The sequence below is a fragment of the Aristolochia californica genome, unplaced genomic scaffold, assembly GCF_029961685.1.
Source record: "Aristolochia californica isolate CCGP_79_NKW_82.1479 unplaced genomic scaffold, dmAriCali1.0.hap1 SCAF_5, whole genome shotgun sequence".
Lineage (NCBI taxonomy): Eukaryota > Viridiplantae > Streptophyta > Magnoliopsida > Piperales > Aristolochiaceae > Aristolochia > Aristolochia californica.
The window spans coordinates 43,132,489-43,153,666 of NW_027182214.1; the positions used below are offsets into that span (position 1 = coordinate 43,132,489).

The following is a 21,178-nucleotide window of genomic DNA, read 5'->3' on the forward strand; positions in this document are numbered from 1 at the left end:
ATTATTTGAAGACTACCATTTTTGGCCGCTGGGCCTGTTAATTGCTTCTGCCTGCAGTGAATCGAAGTTGTTCTTTCTTGTTTTTATTGCACTGAAGATTTTGATCTGTTCTAGCTATTCGTGGTATCACTCATGCAGCATTTGTTTGATTACGGCAGACTCGCTGTCATGAAATTGGATTAGATAAGCGATACCCATCAACAATCAATATTTCCTTTAAGATTCAGTACTATAAATTCAAACATGTTCTTTTCCAGAGAGGGATGGACGGAAAACCATTCTACCTGATCTGGTTACAGGTTCCTATCGTATTCATAGCCCACAATTTCAGTAAATTAATGAGGAAATGTGTGACTTCCTTCCAGGTTTTTCACATTTGGCATTCAACTCGCAGTGTTCTTCACTCCTCGGGAGCTCAGAACCATACTTGCAGTGCGTCAATGGTGAGAAAATTCTTTATTCCGTCTAGAGGGTGGGTGGAGCATTGCTTTAATTTCCATTTAATGGTTTTATGCATGCAACTGCAACTACAGTTTGTTCTTTAAAAAGAAGGGCAAATCACAGAGGTTTGCTGGATCAGTGCAAGCTAATGAAGAAAACGAATCCCTCGATTCAAGTAAGCAGATCATAGCAAATCATTGAGCCGACAGTAAATCTGAAATTTCATTCAAATTAAGCTGAAAAAATTATTTCGAGGTGGGTTTGAACCATTGGAATCTCAAGTTCAATCTTCTAGAGTTTCTCCAACCACTTAAAACGATGCAGTGGTTCAGCTTACGCAGTGAAACCGAACTAGAAAACCCAAATCCTGCCGGAGCAGACCAGCCGGCAATAGCAGAACCTTTCTCGGTCTGGGTGAGGCCCAAACCCTATCGTGCTTCTCTCTTCATTCACAGAGACATTACTGAGAAACGAAAACTCCACTCGCTCACATGGCGATGTGCCCGTCAAGCCAGGCAACTCAATCCCGCCGTAGCCTTCTCTAATCCAAACCGTCGTGTTCATATTAAATATAACTTTCGAGCAGGATTAAACTAGAAACTGTACTCATTTGATCGACCTCGAGTTTAGACTCTGGACTTGCACTCCATCGTCGACATGGCTTCGTTTAACAGCAAGCGGTCGCCCGATGAAAAGTCAACTTTTCCATGCTCTGGTTTGTTTCAGATTTAGAAAATGGAAGTGATCAGCATCTCTCATGGAAGTAGAGGAGGCACTCGAAGAAATTTGAATTGCTTGTTTCATTAATTCTATTACTCGGCCGTAATAAACAATTTACCAGGCGTGAGCCAGAAGTGATCCCGGGGGGAGAGGTCAGAACCCAGAACCGAATAGAAAGCTCGGGAATTGCGTCCCACCGACTCGTTCACCGCTCGGATCCCGAGTCAGGCAGCCTCAAACGCAAAGTCAACCCGTTCTTTGATAAGCACGACGACATCCAAGTCGCCAATATTTTTTAATTTTTATCCTCCGACCTGTCCCCGTGAAAACACGGACTCGGTGGCGGCTCTCGGGACTCGGCCAAAGGCTTCGCCGAGACAGGCCGACGCGCTTACCTCGACAGCCAAGTCTTTAAAAAATTTCAATTCGTCTACCTGACATCAGTCGTCTGTGACAACCTATCAAATACCAATCACCCTCTTTTGCTTGGGGAAAAAAGCAGCGGCTGATCATACTTAGGTATCTGTCATCATTAAGCCGATATTGTAAAGATTAAAGAAGCTTAATTAACAACTAAAAGTGGTTATGGGAAGAAGATTGCAAGATAACTATTGAGAATGGATGAGGCGTGACAGAAATGATAACTTCAAAGGGAGGAAGAAAAGGGTAGTGGGGGATCGTTGAAAGAAGAACAATCAATAGCTTCTGCTTTCTGCTTATATTAAACCTCAAGCTAATCAACATCTTATAATGCCTCAACCTTTCTTTCTGCCTTCTGCTGCTTTTACTTTCTCTTTTTGAAGTTTTATACACTACAATCCGCACAGACGGGTCTCCTTTCTTCCCTTACAGTCATCCGCTTCCATTCTTGGCATGAGAGAGAAGGGGAGGTGACACTAGCATTGGTCATGTCACAATTAAGCTAAGCATGAAATAATTGCGAGTTGAACAGATGCATCAGATAAGAAGGTGAGTTTCATTGAAGAAGAGAGAGGTATCGACTATCGAGTATCGAATGCACACCCACTCACTCATCCAAAAGGCATTTCCCGTCTCACTGTGATGTCGATTCAAGCTTCCGGGTCCCCACCCCGGAAAAGGGATTCCCCGACGGCGTCAAAGCCTTAAACTAATCTTAAACTAGTGAGATTAATGAACTTCTTTACGCGAGAGCCGGGAGTGAGTCTGTGTGCACGAGAGAGAGAGAGTAAAAAACTCAAAAGAGCAGCTGGTAGTAGCGTTTTTGTTGAAAAGACGAGAGCGAGTGAGAACTACACGAAGGGAGTGTGAGGAGAACGGAGATGCTTTTGGGATTTTTTGGAGGCTACCAAATCAAAGAGGAAAAAAGGGCGATGTGTAGCTGGAGAAAGGAACATATGCCGAATTTTTCCGTAGTGGCGCTTCGGCGTCAAAATCCGGTCATTAATCATTACGCCTCCACTAAACCAGATAATTTACGGAAAGATCAGTCTGGAGAGAGAGACGAATGTCTGCTTCAATCAATGAACACAGAGAGAGAGAGATAAATGCGGAGAACAGTACACAGAATCAAAGGAGTCGGGTTAGTGGGAAGGAGCTGAACCGCACCGAGCCGACAAATCCCCTTCCAACCGGGGAATATGGGGGCTTTGTAAGGTTTCAATGTAGCATCCTCTCCTTCACCGAGCTCCATTTTTAGACCAGGCAACCCCGTCACGCCGACTGATCCTCCCTCAACACTATCTCCATCTTCGATTTTTTCAATTAATTTTGATTCGCATTCCACTAATTAACGTAAACCAAAACCACAAAAAATATCGAGCAACCTAAGGTGGTCATCGCCACCATCTCCCGGCCAACCGAGCCGTCCGAGCAAAGGAACCCCGTCGTTGCAGTGACCGGTGACCTCGTTTGCTTTAACAGCGTGCGAAGAGTGGCGGGCCCCGCATCCGTGGCTTAAGCCGACAGATCGAGGCTTCGCCGATGTGGGTAACACAGTTGGGTTTCTGTCCCCGATCCGGAATTTTTAAGTCATTAATCATTAACCCGGTCGCGGTTTTGGCTGACCCACGAACCCAACCCACCCGGTGGCACGGCGAGTCAGCGACAGCTAGAGTGCGTTGATGCAGCCTCGAGACGTTAAATTGTTTTTTTCAGGCCAAAAAAAAAAAAAAAAAGAAATATTGAAGACTAAACACGGAAATTAAATTCCGAGGGAATTATTTTGATTGGGATTTGGATCTGAGCATTTTAAAAGAGGAGAGAGCGCCCGGCTGGAGAGGACTCAGAGAGAAGTTCAGAACCTCTCTGCCGACTCTAACGAAAAGGAGAGGGACAGAGGGATAAGACTGAGAGAGAAGAAAAAGGAAACGAGAGAGGTTTTCTTCTCTCGCTTTTCATTCCGTTGGATTTCGTTTGCAGAGGAGAACTGATTTCCGGACGGGTATTTTGTCGTTGCCGTTTGGAGGTTACGACGGGTTTTCCGCCTATAAACCCTTTGTCTCTGATCTGTTCGACGTCCTTTTCGCCTGATCTCCATTCTTTACAGAAACTGAGAGCAGCAAGGGAGGAAGTCGACCATAAAGGAAGAAAGAAAGGGAATTTTTTAGAGGGGTTGTTTTCCGGCGGTACTCAGTAAGGACTGTCTCTCTCTCTCTCTCTCTCTCGATATATATATATATATATATCTTTTCTGGCCTCTGCTGTCTTCTGAGCTTCAGTGAAGGACTCGCTCGGAAACTCGGTTTTCGAGAGCTGAGCATTTCCGGCCGAATGGAGACTGAGAGATTCGGTAATAATACAGGCATTTAAAGTGGTATTTCAGGCCTAAAAATCGGAGTGGAGGATTCTCCGAACACCTGTTAATGCGCGTAGTTCTCCCACGCGTCGAATTTCATCTCGCTGCTGCTCTCGTTCTCTCCGCCTAAAGGACAAGGGAGAGATAGAATCGGACCCATTTGCAAAGAGTAACGCTCGCAATCGTCCCAGCCTAAAAAGCAGTGGGTTTCGGATACGTGCGACAAAATCTCGAGTCTATTAGGTGAGACCTCTGGAGAGGCTGGGGACAGATCTCAGGAAATCGAAGTGGGAGTGGATTTTGTTGATGTTTTTGTTCTGAATTTTCGCTTTCGATTCCTTGGAGCCGGACTTTGTCTTACTTTCCGTTTCGTTTTTCTGTTTTTTGCAGATTTTGACGTTTGAAGATGTTGCCACAAAAGCAAGCGGAGGAGGCGATTGTCCCGAGCTTCAACGAGACGGAGCACGATGGAAAGGAGGAAGAAAGAGAAGAACATTCGGGTTTTAACATGAAAGACCTCCTTTGGCATGGAGGTTCCGTTTATGACGCCTGGTTTAGCTGCGCATCGAATCAAGTGAGCAAAATTCCTGTAATTTTTTAAGAGAGAGAGAGAGAGAGATTGGTATTATTCTTTGAAGCTAGGGCATAGTGTTTTAGTTCCTGTAATTGCCTTATCTCCTGGTCTGATCCATTTCTGTTTTCGGTTTGATTTTCCGTTTACAGGTCGCTCAGGTCCTGTTGACTCTGCCTTACTCCTTCTCCCAGCTTGGAATGCTCTCCGGAATTCTACTTCAGTTGTTTTACGGGATTATGGGAAGCTGGACTGCATACCTCATAAGTGTGCTCTATGTAGAGTATAGAAACCGAAAGGAGAAAGAGAACGTTAGCTTCAAGAACCACGTCATTCAGGTTTAGTCTTTCTTCTCCATCACCAGTACCTTGAAAGTTCATCAATGGAGCTCAAAAATATTTTCCCCCTATCACCATTTTTTGACATATATAAGCCCGAGAGGGCAATAGAGACGAACGAGATTTAGAACATGAGCCTGAATTTATTTTACCAATATCCTGTGCTTGCTTGATGTAAAAGCTAATAAATGAGAAGACAATTGCCATTCTTTCTTCTGATCTGACCGTCAGAGCAGACCCTTGAGAGAATAAAAAAAGAAAATCTTACTCAGGAACTAAATCCAGACCCACTTTTAGTTAATGGGATGTCCGCATAAAAACCATACGAAAACTAAAAAGTCTGAATTTGTTCTTGATTGCAGTGGTTCGAAGTTCTGGACGGACTGTTAGGCCCTTACTGGAAGGCAGCCGGACTCGCCTTCAATTGCACTTTCCTCCTCTTTGGTTCCGTTATCCAACTAATCGCTTGCGCCAGGTGCGTAGTATGGCAATTTTCTTCTTCGTTTACTTACTGTTTAAATTTGAGAAAGGTAATCAACGGATTTCTGGCCGGAAATCCGTCCGACTTCCGATTTTCTTCAACTTACAGTAATATCTACTACATAAACGACCGGCTGGACAAGCGTACATGGACGTACATCTTCGGAGCCTGTTGCGCAACCACCGTTTTCATACCTTCCTTCCACAATTACCGTCTTTGGTCTTTCCTCGGTCTCGGGATGACCACTTACACCGCCTGGTATATGACGATTGCGGCTCTCACCCACGGCCAGGTACTTCCATTAATTGCAGTTTTAAAATTCTTCTTCTCCGTCATTCTTTCTTGATTTTGCTCTCTAAGTTTCCGTAATTAGAAATAAACAGACGCGGCCGCATTTGTAGCCAGTGTACTGATGAGGATAGTTGCTTTCCGTCTCCTCTTCGTTCCCATTACAGCACAAAGGCGTTGTTCACACGGCTCCCACAAAACTGGTTCTCTATTTCACCGGCGCCACCAACATCCTCTACACTTTCGGCGGCCACGCTGTAACCGTGTAAGCTTTCCCTTTCTTCTTGTTCTTCGTCGTCGTACGTTTATCCCCAGATTCCCCTGCGATTAATCCATTATTACTAAGGATTAAAGGGAAAAAAATCTTCTTAGCTGCAATTGCTGGCTTTTACTTGGTTTACAGAGCTCATGTTGCTTGCAGCTTTTGTTCCCTTGTGGTGGTTCACCTTCCATTTTTTATTTAAGATGACGAAACTAACCTTAGCCGTCGTAAGATATTTTGACGCTATGACCCTTCCCTGACGGAGCTTTGCGTCCTGGCTTCGCAGGGAAATCATGCACGCGATGTGGAAGCCGCAGAAGTTCAAGTACATCTACCTGCTCGCGACGCTGTATGTCTTCACTCTGACTCTACCGTCAGCGTCGGCGGTCTACTGGGCCTTCGGTGATGAGCTCCTCAACCATTCCAACGCCTTCTCCCTGCTTCCTCCGTCCGGCTGGCGTGACGCCGCCGTCATCCTCATGCTCATCCACCAGGTCCGCCTTCTCCAACTTCCTCCGACGCATTTTATCTCTCAGCATCGGATTCTGATTTTCGTTTTCTGTAACGTTTTTTAATTCAGTTCATAACCTTTGGATTCGCCTGCACGCCGCTGTACTTCGTGTGGGAGAAAGTGATCGGGGTTCACGACACGAAGAGCATCTGCCTGCGAGCGGTGTCGAGGCTGCCGGTTGTCATTCCGATTTGGTTTCTGGCCATCATTTTCCCCTTTTTCGGTCCTATTAATTCCGCCGTCGGGGCGCTGCTGGTCAGCTTCACCGTCTATATCATCCCGTCCCTCGCACACATGCTAACTTACAGGAAGGCCTCTGCCAGACAGGTAATAAAAATAAATACTCCATATCTGAAGTCACCAAACTGCCCTTCCATTGCTGCATATGCCGACATAGCACAAAGGTTCCAGTCTCCCAATGAGCAATCGCCGGACATGATTTTGGTTTTTTGTGCTTTAGGGAAAGAAGGACAGTTTGATATTTTTCCGTCCCAATTGTTAAAGTTTTGGATCGGTTGGTTTTTCGCTATCTTGTTGTCTTCCGCACTCCCCAAAAGCTCAAAACCGTCAAGTTCTTTCCTGACGCCCATCCCCCATCCCCCATCCCCCATCCCCCTCCTCTTTCTGTATTTCCCCGTTTAGCCGATTCTTCTTCGCCGGAGCTCACACTAGTCAAGTAGTGGTTATCTTTTCTCCATTTTCTCATTGGTGGAGCTTTCAACCGGAGAAAATGGCAATTTCTGTAATGCGATGGAATCCGAATCTGGTTTACGTCATGGAAGTCCTCTCTTGTGTATTTCTCAAAAGTGGAGGGCAGTCTGGGATTTCAGCTTCTGTCTTAACGAGTCAGTGTCCTGTCATTTATCAACATGTTCCCGTCGGACATGGCCGTCAAAATAATTCTGATTTCTTCTCTATGAAATCGGAGTTGGAGCTTTACGATTTTACCCTAACGTAGGAAGTCTTATGAAAATTGAAAATCGGCATTTCCGTGTCTTTTTCAACCGAGAAAGGACTAAAAGGTCCTTTCCATAGGCTCAAAATTCCTCTGGCCCATCATCATCAGTTTCGCGCTCCCAAGTTGTTGTGGTTCTGTTAGGGATCCACGGATAATAGGACACGTGGAATTTAAAACAGGTGGGCCCCTTGACCTTGTGAGTGTCACGAGAAGCTCACTAGACGCCCATCCTCGCATTCAATGCTGCGGATTTGGATATATTAAGAGCCGTTGGGACGTTTCTTTCAATTTTTTTGTGACGCCGCCTCCAATAATTCAGGACAAGACCACACGAGTCTTGACTCAGTAACTCACCGGAGGTTGTTCTGTGTTTGACAGAATGCGGCGGAGAAGCCCCCGTTCTTCCTCCCTAGCTGGGCGGCGATGTTCGTGGTGAACGCGTTCATCGTGGTGTGGGTCTTCGTCGTGGGTTTTGGCTTCGGAGGGTGGGCGAGCATGACCAATTTCGTGAAGCAGGTGGACACGTTCGGACTCTTCGCCAAGTGTTACCAGTGCGCCAAACCCGGTGCCCAACCCGCTCAGCATCACTGAGTCACCGTCGTGTGATTGTACTATAAACGACGCGAAGGGGGAGGCGCCACCCGTTCTCTCCGGTGATGATTCCTTGTGCTGTGTCAAAAAAGAAAAAAAAAAGGGAGAAGGGGATTAGAGTTATTAAATTAAAATATTTTAAGGGTGTTTTTCGTGAAAGGAAATTTTAAATGGTTTGGTTTTTTTATGTTTTTATTTTCCGATTCCCCCCTTGAAAATGTAAAAGGGCGTGTGATAGTGATAATTAATTAGAACAAAATGCTGATGAGTGGTGGGCCCGTCCGTGTTGTCACCATCGGACGGCTTTGACGTGAATAGCTTTCGTAGAAGACCGTTTGACTGGATTCTCGGAGATGGGAGGTTTGTCGTCACATGTCTAGCACGTTTTGTTGCCGCCCTGTCACGTGATCCGGACTCCTTAACGAGCCTTCGTCTCTGTTCTGTCTTTTCCTCCTTTCTGTTTCCTCTTTCTTCTCCGCTCCTTTACTTTTTATTCAGTCTCAGTCATATGTGGACATGGAAAGTTTATTAATTTAAGCTCGAAGATTCTTCGTGTGTGTCTCCATACATGCCCTCCACGTAGGGTTCAATGAGAGTAAATGGAGGATGTGCGTTTTAACTCTTGATCTTCATTTACTGTTCTTCTTTTTTCTGTACATGACATGCTCGCGAAAATGGGATAAGGATACCACTGGGGCATGAATTTCCATGAGAAAGTTTCGAAAGAAAGAGCATTTACAAATTATATTATTAAAAATGTTAACCCATGAAGCAGAATCTGGAACATGCTAGTCTTTACGGAGATGGTAAACTGGACTATGAGTTCGGTTGTCAATAATCGTTTATGTTCTTGAACAACATCTGTGTTGTCAGTTTGAAGCTAAGCATATGTTCAGTTTTTTTCTGCAATTGTTCTGAAGCCGCAACCGTGTCTCTGTGGAAACTGAAGACGGAACTTAGATTTTTCCTGTATTGATCAAAGTGGTCCTTCTTGGGTCGAGAACTATAGAAGAATACTATCCGATTATTAACTGGTATTCATTTTTTAGTCTGTCTGATGAAGAAATTCGGGGTTTCTCTTTCCCGCATGAATTGAAATTCAAAAGGGTTCATTTCTGGTCTTTCTTGAAGCAGTTGGCTGGCCCGACAACACCAGGAAAACGATACTTCCCTCTTTTCTTTATCTTCTTCTTTAATGGTTCCATAGTCAAGGTTTTAACTAAAATGTTTGACAGATGGAGGCTGAGCGAGGATGCACTGAAATCACGAGTTCGAGAACAAGCGATTGGCTTAATGGTCCGACACTCTTTTCTTTATTTTAACAAAAAAGAACAGAGCGAACGAAGCCATTCGCAGATACCCATGTGTAAATTTATGCTGAGTAGCGGGAAAGAAAGACCTGACCGTAAGTGAATGGCCAACAGCCGATATAATGGCTGCTGGCCTCTGTATTTTAATGGTGTGAATCCAATAATATCTCAGGCACTTCTTCTCCGGTCAAAATGCGTTAGTATTTGTTAAATCGAACGACATGTGAAGCCATTTCATAGACCAGTTTGGAAATGTGTGCTTGTGAGCCACAGGACAGAAATTGGATTCCGAAGTAATCATTTATGTTACCCATGTGATACATGTGGAAGCTGATTCTGCTAATCGGGTGTTCTTGTCGAGGATGAACAAATTCTCAGCAAGGAAAAGTTAGCTCAGAGTCGCAGGAAACAGATCATCTGGAACATCAAACGTCTCTCTCATGGCGGATTTGCGTTTTTTTAGTCTTTCCACTTGCAGGAGTTTGTGGGCATCCAAAGAAGGGGAAAGCAGCTAATTGTCCGGCTAGAGAATCTCTAACATGAGCATCTGAATGCTACAACCAGGCTCCAAACACACAACGATGGCAGTTTTTAACACATTCAAGTGCTCGATTAAATTACTATTAGAAGCTGATTGAGCCAGTGATCCTTCATTACTTATATTGAGGATCAACGGGAAGTAGCTTCTTCTTTACGAAACTTCTCCGAGTCTACTTCAGCACTTTCAATCGATTGAGAAGTCAGAATTGAAAAATCAATTCGAAGAGATTTTACTCTGCAATAACATCCACTTTAGTGATTAAAATGCTGGGAAAGATTAGAGAGTGGGCGTCAGTCGGGTCAAGCTCGAAGATCAAGCAGCATCTACTGAAAAGAGATGAAAAGATCGTGTTGGGAACAAATAGGTGGAATGAGAGATTAAAGCTGAGCGAAAACTCCAGTCCCGGGTCAATTGAAGTTCATCACCAGCTCCTCCAACAGCAGCGACCCACGAGTCAAAATATTAAACAGTGCCAAAGCGATTGTGTCGGTGTTGAAATGAATCAATGATGTTACGGGAGCACACGAGGAACTCAACCAGAGGGATTCGCCTATCATCGGATTCAGAATAAACCCCACGGCCGCCGTTCAACGCTCTGGAGTGCAGTGGACCCTCCCTGCAATCCTCTCAGTTCCATTTTTAAAACGGAAAAGAATTCGAGTAAGGAAACACGTATCGTCTGTTGACTACTTTTTGCTTTTGGATAAGAGAAGAAAAGGAACCGATCGATTTGGGAACGGGAGGCGTCTCTGTAGAACTTAAGACTGGAAAAATGCAGAGCTATAAGAGACGTGGAAGTAGGGTCTTTCTTCCTTCCCACTCCCAAGCTTTTTTCTTTTTTCTGTAAACCATTAATTACGTCTAACTATGACTGCTCCATGGAGAAAAGAAATGATAAAGAGACGATGATGAGACGGGAAAAAAGGAAATGGCCGATGCAGGTATCCTCAGTCTCTCTACTTTCTAAAGGTATCTTTCTTTTCCTCGATTCCTTTTCATAAAAGGAAGAAAGAAAAACAAGAAACGAGTGGAAGTCCGATCTAAATCTTTTGATGAAAAGTAAGTCACTCAACAAAAGCTGCTCGGGCCTGTGCATTCTAACAGCGGAGGGTATTATGGAATCAAACCAATGGAACAAAGTTGATTTTATCGCATCTAGTAGCAAGTACTGTGGCTAGTAGACAATCCTACACAATCTTTCAAGCCTATTCAGAGATTGTTTACTGTTGTTTTTTTTACAATATTTGAGATATGGTATTAGAACGGGTACTCATATGTAAGTCTTTACCCCAATTATCCACTTATAGAATCACAAAATAGGACTTACAAGTGAGGAAAAGTGTTCAAAAGTAATCCCATATGGATTAAATGCATATAAAGATTTTGAGTTTATTAGTTGGGAAAGTGACTTCCTAAAAGTGTATTTTTTTTTAAGTATTCAATTTTTTTATTTACTAACATAGCAACTTACGTGGTAGATGACGTGACAAAATAATAACATGGCAAACGACGTGTTCATCTAACTTCACTGCACTGATGAAGTGGTGACATATAAGCAATCAAAGTTTACGTGTCACCTTTGATTGCACATATGTGCGGTCGACTGGTCAAAGTTGGGTAATTTTCAAAATATTTCGATGACATCGTTGTTTTTCAAAATATGTTATTTTGGTTAAATTCCCTTTAATGAATATAAAGATTTTAAGTTTATTAGTTCGGAAAGTGACTTTTTAAGTCGTCTAATTATTTTGGGATAACTTTGGGCTCAACTTCACACATGAATTTGATTCGACTAACTCAAACATTTTTGGAGCCACTTCTGAATGGGCAATCCAAGTCATCTCCTTCATATTTGCTTTTTTTACACTTTCACATTATGTTGGAATTTTTTTTTTTAAATGATACTGAATTTTATTAAGAGAACTCAAACGAGTAGATTACAAGAAGGAAAACCTTTATATACAATGAGAGATTGCTGAAAAATTCCGAATTTTGCCAATTTATCAACCAAAGAATTGACTAATCTAAGAACGAGGTTCCAATTATAATGAATGGATGACACAATGTCAACAATACAATCAGTAATTAGCCAGTTACACCAAAAGAGGCAGTTATCTTTTGAACACAAGTTGATGACAGTTTTGAGTCTCCTTCAATAAACAATTTGTTATGAAACCGTTTTTTAAAGATTTGGAGGCCGAATAGAAGAGCACTCACTTCAACAGTTTTGGAACCTCCTAATAAGCCGCTCTTCAAGCCGTAATATGTTGGGAACTTAAAAGGGTTGTTTGGTTTGGAATTGAAATATCTTCTTGAGGGCAATACCCACAAAACGGTGCTTACACTTTATACATTTGCCCATGAAGAATGGATTCAAAAATGAGTCCAACAACAACATCAAGACGGACATAGACGAACAACTGACCGGGTAACAACCAACTACAAATGAAATTATTGAGATTCCAGATGGGACCTCCAAATGCAAGTGAAGCGAAAAAATCATAAAAAGGGATTTTGCGAAGATTACATTCCACCACAATATGTTACTCACCCGGTAAGAGAAGCACAAGGAGGTCATCCACGCATCCAAAACCTCGCCAAGGAAAGAGCAAATAGTAACCACCAAGCTAGTTCAAAAGATGAGAGCTTGACAAGGCTAAGAGAGTTGGACACTGATAAACTAAGGTAAAAGGTTCCCAAACAAGTAACAAAATACTGCAATTAACCTTTTCATCGAGATCCACATCAATGAACTGAGTTGGCTGTTCAGAATACGAACAACCACATCAATAGGAATCATGCCATCTACAACTTCAAGCTACCATCCATATCACCAGAAGGGAAATAAGTTAAAGATGTTAGGAAAAGGAGTTGATAGGCCTTTGCATAAAGTTATAAAAGAAAGAGCATAAAGCCTCACTTGAGTTGCATTTAAGGTCTGAATAACTGATTTTATTTGTTCTGCCATTTTTTCCAATTCCCTCTCAATGATCTCTGCCTGCTCGTACCTGACAAGTAGCCAGAAAGAAACTAAGTGATGAGTTCATTGTACCAGCCAAGATCACCTTCCCATAGATACAAGAATAGTGAAAATTCAGAGGGTAAATCCGAGAAGCAACAATATACAAATCATCGAAACAGGAAGGTAGGTAAATTATTCACATGGAGTCCCTCGTAGATGCAACATCAACCTCAACCAGCAATCCTCTTTCATTCTTGAAAATTCGCTCTGCGCCTTCTTCAAAACTCTGCAAAGCCTTGTCAACCTAAGAGGTAAATAAAGTAATTAATTAATTTGTTCAAAAAGACATTTATGAATTAAACAATGTAAAAGAAATTTCATAAAACCAATAAAAAGAAGGATATGACTTGGAGATTTCAGAGTATACATCACAACCATTAGCGATGTAGCCAATCAAAAAAGATGTCTAATTCTTAATCCATAACAAGCACCTAAGCATGTCTTTGAGAGAGTTAGCATCTCTATGCATCATGATGCCAGGTGAGATTGATACATTATTATAAAAACACTGAGACATGAAATCTAAACAAAGGTCATTGTCAAAAAACAAGACCATTGGTTATTCTACATGTCAAACTATGTCTATGGACCAAATTTCATGTAAAGGGGACATGTAGAATAAGAGATATAGAGAATTAGGGTTTTCACTTAAAGTAGGGACAATGTTGTAAATTTCACACAACCCTATGCTATAAATAAAAGGTGGGGGACGTCCAGGCCCCCCATCTCAATTTCTTTCTCAATTTTCTCTTCTCTACTTTCTGTCCCTCTCATTCTCTCTCTTCAACCTTCTTTTTACTTTTTTCAATTGTATCTTCAAACTTCTTATTGATGTGTTTCAATCAACTCAAGTTGACAACATTGAGTGCAGGAAAAATGTTGAAAGATTGAGACAAAGGCAAAAATGGCTCTAAAAGTTAATTGTGTTAGCAATATCCCCGTAATCAAGGTGAAGTTGATTCAACATCATGGATTGTTCATCATTAGAAGTGAATGTTGTACTTCAAAGTAACACCACTATAATGGCATAGCTGACTGCAGAAGGATTGTAAGCAATTGTTACTGATGGGTCACAACTGCAGCGAGACAGTCACAGAGAAAAAGAAAAAGAAGGAAAATAGGCTTTCAAATGCCTACTCAGCATGTAGCCAAATATAGTTGCATCAGTAAAACCAATATTTCCAATTTCCTAGTACAATGGCAAGGCACCTAACTTATAGGGCAATTTCTTGTGCAGCTTCAAACCCAAAGTCTCAATTTTTTTGGCGTGGCCATACTATACATCCTAGACACCAATGAGAATTGAACCCAAGACCCCCTGCATAAAGAAAATGCGAATGCCATTGAGCCAAATGGTTGATCCAAAAAAACTTCTCAATGTTCTAGGGAAGAATTACCTCAAGACTAAGAAGAATATCCCTGTTTCTTAAGATTCTCCTGTCCCACTCAGCTATTGAACTAGTCTGTTTTCGAAATTTTTCTGTGTGCACCTGTAGTTCAGAGTTCCAATCTTTGATAATCTGCAATAAAAATATGATGGCAATGATCAATACAATATACTTAACTTACATAAGTAAGAAAGAATAAAAACTTTTTAAAAAATAAACAAAAAATAAAATATTCAAATGAAAAAATATAGCATGTAATCCAGAAGAATCTAAAGGACAAAATGAGAACAGAACCTCCTCAACAGTTTTTCCTGTGATCTCAGAAAGTAATTTAGGAGCAGTTGTTTTAATGACAGTTTGAAGTTGTTGTCCTGTAAACAAAGACGACAGTTCAATCTGACAGCATAGAAAGCCCGCTTGAGTTGCTGGCTTGGATTTGCCCACATCAGGAGTGACAAGATAATTACAAAGGCTTCAATAAAACAGAAATTCATTTTTTTTTTGTTTCGAGTACCACAAGGAAATTCATGTCTTAAATCTTCCATGATTTAAAACCTCATAACAGCCCAAACAAGTAAAGAGATCAAAGAAGCTACCAAACCCACTACTGGAGGCTGAAGGTACTGTAGATAATGGCTAACTCGCCGTGTTGCCAGAAACTGAAAACCCAAATTTAGGTGCACTTTCAGTTGACAAACCAGCAGAAGAAAAGCAGACGCACCTGCAGAGGATTCATGGAGAAGAAACTAAGAGAAGAAAACAGAAACATCAAACTTACAGAACAGGATAAACAGACAAGGCACAACTACATAAAGAAAACAATTCAATATATTTTTAATAAAGTGAAAATTTCAATAAGAGAGAGTTTACAAAAGATACAAAGCAGGCCAAAACAGAAGGCCCAACAAAAAAACAAAAGAATCAAGCCATGTCCAATGGTAAAGAATTGCCCACTACAGTATGTTGTAAAGAAACCCTTGTTCTAGCTAAAAACAAACAGGGGAATTATAAGTGCTAGAGTGCCCTTGCCGCCACAATCCACTAAGATTCAGCCCCATCTTGTAGGAAAAAAGAAAAAAACTATTCAAGATAATATATATTGAGAATATTTATTATGCAAATAAAGCATAAAATAGAACATAATAAATGTTTCAGTATCATACCAAAAACTCAATTTTCGACAAAGACCTGACACTGTTATCTCTAGATTATATGGATGCCAAACAGACGAAAAAGTTAAAGAAAAGGTGAGAAGTTGAGAGCTCAGCAAAAGTGTGCTCATTCCATCTGAAAATTTGTAATGTTTGACTAAAAAACAGTACAAATAGATCCTCCACTATTATAGATTCCACAGATTTAAATTACTCTATGTCAGCTGCCTAGTTGTTGTAGTGGAAACTGAAAAGCCAAATTTAGGTGCAGTTTTTGTTGATGCAGGTGCAGAGGACTGAGACACACCTGCAGCCAAATCAAGGAGAAAACAATAAGAGAAGATGGAAAAGGACAACATACTATGAAGGCAGTATATAAAAATAATAATAAAAAATACGAGTAACACCAATAAAAGAATGATAATAATGAAAACAAGCAGCACAGTTATTTGAAGGAAAGCAACTAACATAACATTTTCAAGGAGCAAGACTTCTATATAAAGAAGAAAAAAAATAAAGCAGGAAAATGAAAGAATAATATATGGAAGAAAAAAAAAACAGCAGTAACACATTAATATGTCAATTCTAACGACTTGCTAAAAGTTCTCTTCAGCCATAAGAAGGTGACTCCAATTAGAAGCCTAAAACAGGTGCCGGTTGGGGGAGAGAACTCTAACTAAAGAGTATCCTTTGCTTTTGAGTCTAGCTCGAAACAAAGTGGTAAATGTGGCTCAAGCCTGTAGAGATGCTAGCTGGGATTTAGGGCTGAAGCATAATTTGCGAGTTGAGGAAGCCATAATCACCGGCAATCTTCTTTGCATTCATGAAGGACAATATGTTAGTGGAGTAGGTGATGATTTAATTATCTAGATGTGGGATCATAGTAGACTATACTCAGCTGCATCCTTCTACATGAGAAAGGGGACCCCATCTACTCAACAATGCATTGTTCCCGGCATGATCAGTACGCTGTTAGCGCACCCCCCAAAACCCTATTCTTTGGGTACTGTGCTGCCAAAAACAGAATCCTTTCTTATCTGAATCTTCAAAAGAGAGGAACAATGATAATCAACTCCTCGTTCAGGCTTTGCAGAGAGATGGATGAAATTGTTGACAATCTCCTCTCAGGCCCTTTCATCTTCATATTTGGGGCCTTATGCTGCAGCTCTTCAAAGTAAGCATCTTCCTTCCAGCTAACTTTGCTAGTCTCGTCCAACAATGGACCCACCTCTCTTTCCCAAAATATGAGAAGAATCTTTGGAGGTCTGTGATGGTTGCCTTGCCATGGATGATTGAGCAAAACAATCAGGTCTTTAACAACAAGGCTAAGAACCCAAATCAGGAGATGGAGAAAATTCTCCACCTCACCAAGGTCCTTACCAGGAAGGATTTCCTGAGACTCTACAGTGCTTACATTAGAGAAAACTGGAGTGAAATTGCTGCCCTTTACCCCCAAAAAACACATGAAGGTTATCCTCATGGAATTCCCCCTTCTTTGTTTAGTGAGGATTAATTTTGATGGCAGCACAAAGGGCAATACAGGCCCCTACTGGTTTTGGTGGGATCTTCCAGAATCAAGAAGGACAAAGTCTCCTCTCATATGCTAGCCCTCTTGGTGAAGCTGACTCACTTGCAGCAGCAACTCGTGCTCTCCTCAACGGCATCTGCCTTGCTCATGAATGTTTCAGCTGCCCTATCATCATTGAAGGAAACTCCATTGTTGTTATGTCTTGATGGAAGAAGCAGGCAAACACCCGTGGAGATTCCTGGTGCAGATGGATGAAGTGTTTGATTTGGCCCAATCTATGGTTATCACTTGGCTTTACACACCATGTAGTGCAAATTCTGATGCTGATAGCTTAGCCCGTGAAGGGTTTACTCCCCCAGGTCCAGTCATCAGGCCTTAGCTTTCATTGTTTGCATTGCTATTGTTATTTTGTTTCACTGTGGTGTAATTGTTTTGTTTCTTGCCTGTCACCTTGGCTTGTGAGGACTTCAGTTTGTATACTGCCCCTCTCTTTTAATAAATTCTCTATTTCATGCTTTTAAAAAAAATCATAGCAAGGCAGGTCTTCCACATCATTGGCGGAGGAGAGGGAAGGGCAGCAAGCTGTAGTGGAAAATGAGCTTCAGAAATGAGGCAGGAAGGCAAAGATTTTAGTTAGATAGCTGGAGCACAAGATGCCATGACTGGGAGGTGAAGGAAGAGTGCAGGAGGTGATCAATGATTCCCTCTTCATTCCCGCAGAGCTTGAAATGCGAGTTGATGATCAAGGTTCCCCTCTTTTGTAGATTATCAAATATGAGGATCTTCTTTTTAGCTGTACACCAGAAGAAAAACGATGCTTTGTGCATGCCTATGAGTTTTCCAGACTAATGCAGCAGCATCATGGACTTCAGGGGTAGGGTGTAGCGTCTTGTAGAATGAGGCAACAGAGAAATTTTCCAACAGTTACTCCTAAATGATTTAAGTCATCTCCCTGGCCTTTGATGTATAGATTCTCAAGAGTGCTGAGGAGGGAGCTAGCCATTGTTGCCTCATTATCAGAAAGGGTGTGTGCAAGTTATTTGAGACCAAAAAATTCCCTAAGCTTAGTCACCTCTTAAGCTCCATTATCAAAGAGATTAGGAGATCGACCATCAGCACTCATTATCATCTAATGAAATCTTTGTTGAATGGGTCCCTCCGCAGTCCCTGGGGAGGATGGCTGAGACTCAACAAATGTGGCTATTTCTAGGTTTTGAAAGAAACAACAAAGAAAACATTTGTCGACCAATTAGTGTGACCATGGAGAAAGACATGAATAACATCTTATTTAGGCTAGTAAACTCTCCAAGCTTAATCTTCTCCTAATTTCCATTGACAAAGAGAATTGGAGGTTGGACATTAGCACGCATTATCATCTTATTAGGTTCACTGATGAGTGGGCCCCTCATTGAAGAGGATGGTGTAAGTTCAATTTAATGGTAGGTCCAACTTGGGCATGGGGAGGTGTCATTTGAGAATTTGATGGCGAAATACAGCATGTGTTCTCTACTCCTTTCTTGTGTTAACATACCAGTCCGAGGGTATTTTAGTCATTTCACATATACTGATTTATCTTACATGATTATGTTTGATAGATAATTTCATTAAGCTCTTATGTTTCAAGTTTCATTCAAATCAGATTGTTATTGTGTGAATTACAGGAGTTTTTGTAACTACGGACATTTTTCTCCTTTCCTGTAATTATAACTTTTAGTAATAAATAAAAAAAGAGAGCTCATGTTATGCTGGCACACACTCCAATGCAGCTCTTGCTGCTGCTGCTTCTTCTCTTTTCTCAAACTTCTCTCCCTCTTTCTCTCTCAATTCTTCTTTACACTTGTCATCCCCCAGAAGCGAAGTTAAGGCCCTTCTTCAAGGTCACCAAGCTTACATCGGCACTACATCTTTGAGCTCCTAATACCCATATGTATGCTCTCCATGTCTTGAAATACGTTGTTGGCAGGTGTCCTATATTTCTTTCCTGTCATCACCCAGAAGTGAAAGTTAAGGCCCGTCTTCAAGGTTTTCAAGCTTGTGTCCTCTGACCTCCTAAGACCCAATGCATGCTCTCCATGTCTTGAAATATGTCATCCTTTAGGAGTGGATATGAGAGAGAATGTTGGCAATTAAAAAAAAATTTATCTTTCATAGTAAACTATATTCATATCTTAGGCTAGCTGTCTAATCATAAGAGTTGTTGTTTGTGGAAGAATAGTGTCATATTGGTTTAAATTTGAAAAGATCCTAAGCTTATTAGTTGAGAAGAGTCCTCCTAACTTGTGCTAGTCAATTTAAGGATAAACCCGGACCCAATTTTAACAGGGACATTTGCAAAACTTTGACTATCTTTAATTATCTCTCCAGCTCACACTCCAAGAAGTGCCAATTGTTCATTGATTCCTAGGTGAAAAGTGGAGATGTCTGCCAATGCCTTGTTGAACCAATACTTTTCCACTTCATTGGTTGTTTTCCTTGATTGCATATCTCATTTGTTTTGGTTTTCCCTAATGTGTGTCCAAGTTGTACTCTTTACTCTGAGGGAGCCTCTGTTTAGTATAACCATCTCTATTGTCATTATAATAACAAAAATCCAATTTTTAACTGAGCTAAAATAAAAATGGAAGTATAAGAGTACAACTTGGGTAGGTCCGGCTTTGATTCAAATGCCCGAGAATAAAGAGTACAATTTGGAGTAATTTCCTCATCTGCTTTTCCAAAAAAAAAAGAACTTGGAGAAACATTAGCAAAAACAAAAAAGCCTTGGGCTTGAAGTTATACTCATTACTGGGCCTTAGGCTTGAAGTTGTACTCGTTACTCACTGAGCCTTTGGCTAAAAAAGCTTACTATGAATACTTTAGGAACATCCAGCAAGTATTTTGTTTCTTGTGGATTGTAACTTCAAGTTATACACTTCCATGAAGTGATCTACCATTTGTTAGACCAATTCTGTTGTCCCGGTTGACGCATTGATAAGTTCCCTTATGCATACCATGCCATGCCCTCTATAACAGTCTTCTTTTTATTTAAAAAGAATGATTCTTCTATCACAGTTCAGCTCACTCAAAAACACATTTTCAATGTAACACCTTGCAAAGACCTATGAGCACCAAACCAACATACTAAACCTTAACACATTCTCAAGCAAGAGCACAAGCCATGATGATAAAACAAAATATAGGCACAGAAGTGGACCGGTTAAATTACAAAATGACTAGCCAATGTTAGGAATCCTTACCCAAATTATGGAGCTTCTAAGACCAATAACCAGTAACAATTAGCTTGCCAACAAGCGCTCTTGCATCCAAACTTGGACACCAGAGTGAAAAGTGAAGGACATGTATAGGCCACAGAAGTCTAGGATTTCAAAACATTGCATATTATGTGAGGAATCATAAATTACAGTTCCAAATTAGTGACAACAATATTAAGGAAGCATACCAAATTCTCTGTTTTGCCAGGTATAGTACTTCTTGAAAAAGAAAAAAGGTTTACCCGACTATGCTAACTTAAAATGCTTATCTATGTCAGCGTCACAGCACAAAAAAATAATCTAACCAAATAAGGAGCAGTAGACGATGCCATGCATAGGCTGACTCTTTAGCTGCTAACCTGAAGCTTAGTGCATTAGTTGCGGCTGACGAGGAAGCACCAGAGGCAGTTGTAGCTTCAGAAGGCAGTCCATCAGCACCAGATGAAGTGGAACCAGAAGAGGCCGCAGTTTGTGAAGAGAACAACGGAGCAGGAGAAGACGGTGTTGAGAAACCAAAAGGAGTGTAGTTGTGACAGTGGAAGAGAACGAAGGAGCAGTCATACCAAGAGACAAGGAAATTGGCTTGGCTAATCCTGTAGCCGGAAATGCTGCTGTGCTTGAAGAAGCTGTAGAAGTCCAAGCAGCAGAAGAAGAAACAGGGAATCCAAAGGAAGAAGCAGCAAAGAGATGCCTGAAAACAAGCCTGAAGTCGAAGACGAAGAAGTATTCGTCGAAGCAGCGGGACTCGAGCTCTTTGAAAAGACCGAAGCAGTTCTAAAAGAAAATGGAGTGGAGAAAGAGGAAAACGGAGAAGCAGAACTAGATGAGAACAACGAAGAAGCTGGGGTCGTTAAGCCAGGGGAAGTGGATGCCGAAGAAGCAGCAGAAAACGGCGAGCTGGTGAGGGAGGAAGTTGCTGCAGCCCCTGAGGATGAAGAAGACCCGAATAAGGATGAAGTAGAGAAAGACGGAACAGGTGCCGCTGAAGAAGAGCCTTTGGCCGAACTAGAGAAAGGAGTACTTACAGACGCAGAAGAAGCACCAAAGAGC

At 41.5% G+C, this 21,178-nt stretch overlaps 1 protein-coding gene and 1 long non-coding RNA gene across 6 annotated transcripts; one reads left to right on the forward strand and one right to left on the reverse strand.

The window, feature by feature from the left end:
• The first annotated feature begins 3,420 nt into the window (after positions 1–3,420).
• Positions 3,421–9,354, forward strand: LOC137965507 (auxin transporter-like protein 2). Of its 2 annotated transcripts, none has more exons than XM_068811767.1 (9): positions 3,421–4,180; positions 4,328–4,511; positions 4,661–4,846; positions 5,209–5,321; positions 5,436–5,619; positions 5,783–5,880; positions 6,164–6,371; positions 6,458–6,715; positions 9,173–9,354. In XM_068811767.1, the coding sequence occupies exons 2-9, from the start codon at positions 4,344–4,346 to the stop codon at positions 9,257–9,259; spliced, it is 1,302 nt and encodes a 433-aa protein (XP_068667868.1). In that variant the 5' UTR covers positions 3,421–4,180; positions 4,328–4,343; the 3' UTR covers positions 9,260–9,354. The 2 variants fall into 2 exon arrangements, with proteins under 2 accessions (XP_068667868.1, XP_068667867.1); XM_068811766.1 differs by lacking the exon at positions 9,173–9,354 and adding an exon at positions 7,725–8,215.
• A 2,654-nt stretch (positions 9,355–12,008) lies between these two features.
• LOC137966066 (uncharacterized) lies at positions 12,009–20,924 on the reverse strand. Of its 4 annotated transcripts, XR_011116180.1 has the most exons (9): positions 20,488–20,924; positions 20,114–20,232; positions 15,564–15,656; positions 14,795–14,919; positions 14,493–14,569; positions 14,208–14,330; positions 12,951–14,128; positions 12,709–12,796; positions 12,009–12,606 (listed from the first exon to the last, which is right to left on the reverse strand). It is a non-coding gene; the product is annotated as an uncharacterized lncRNA (long non-coding RNA). The 4 variants fall into 4 exon arrangements; XR_011116179.1 differs by having other exon boundaries at positions 12,009–12,796; positions 12,951–13,054; XR_011116178.1 differs by having other exon boundaries at positions 12,009–12,796.
• Between the last annotated feature and the right edge of the window lie 254 nt (positions 20,925–21,178).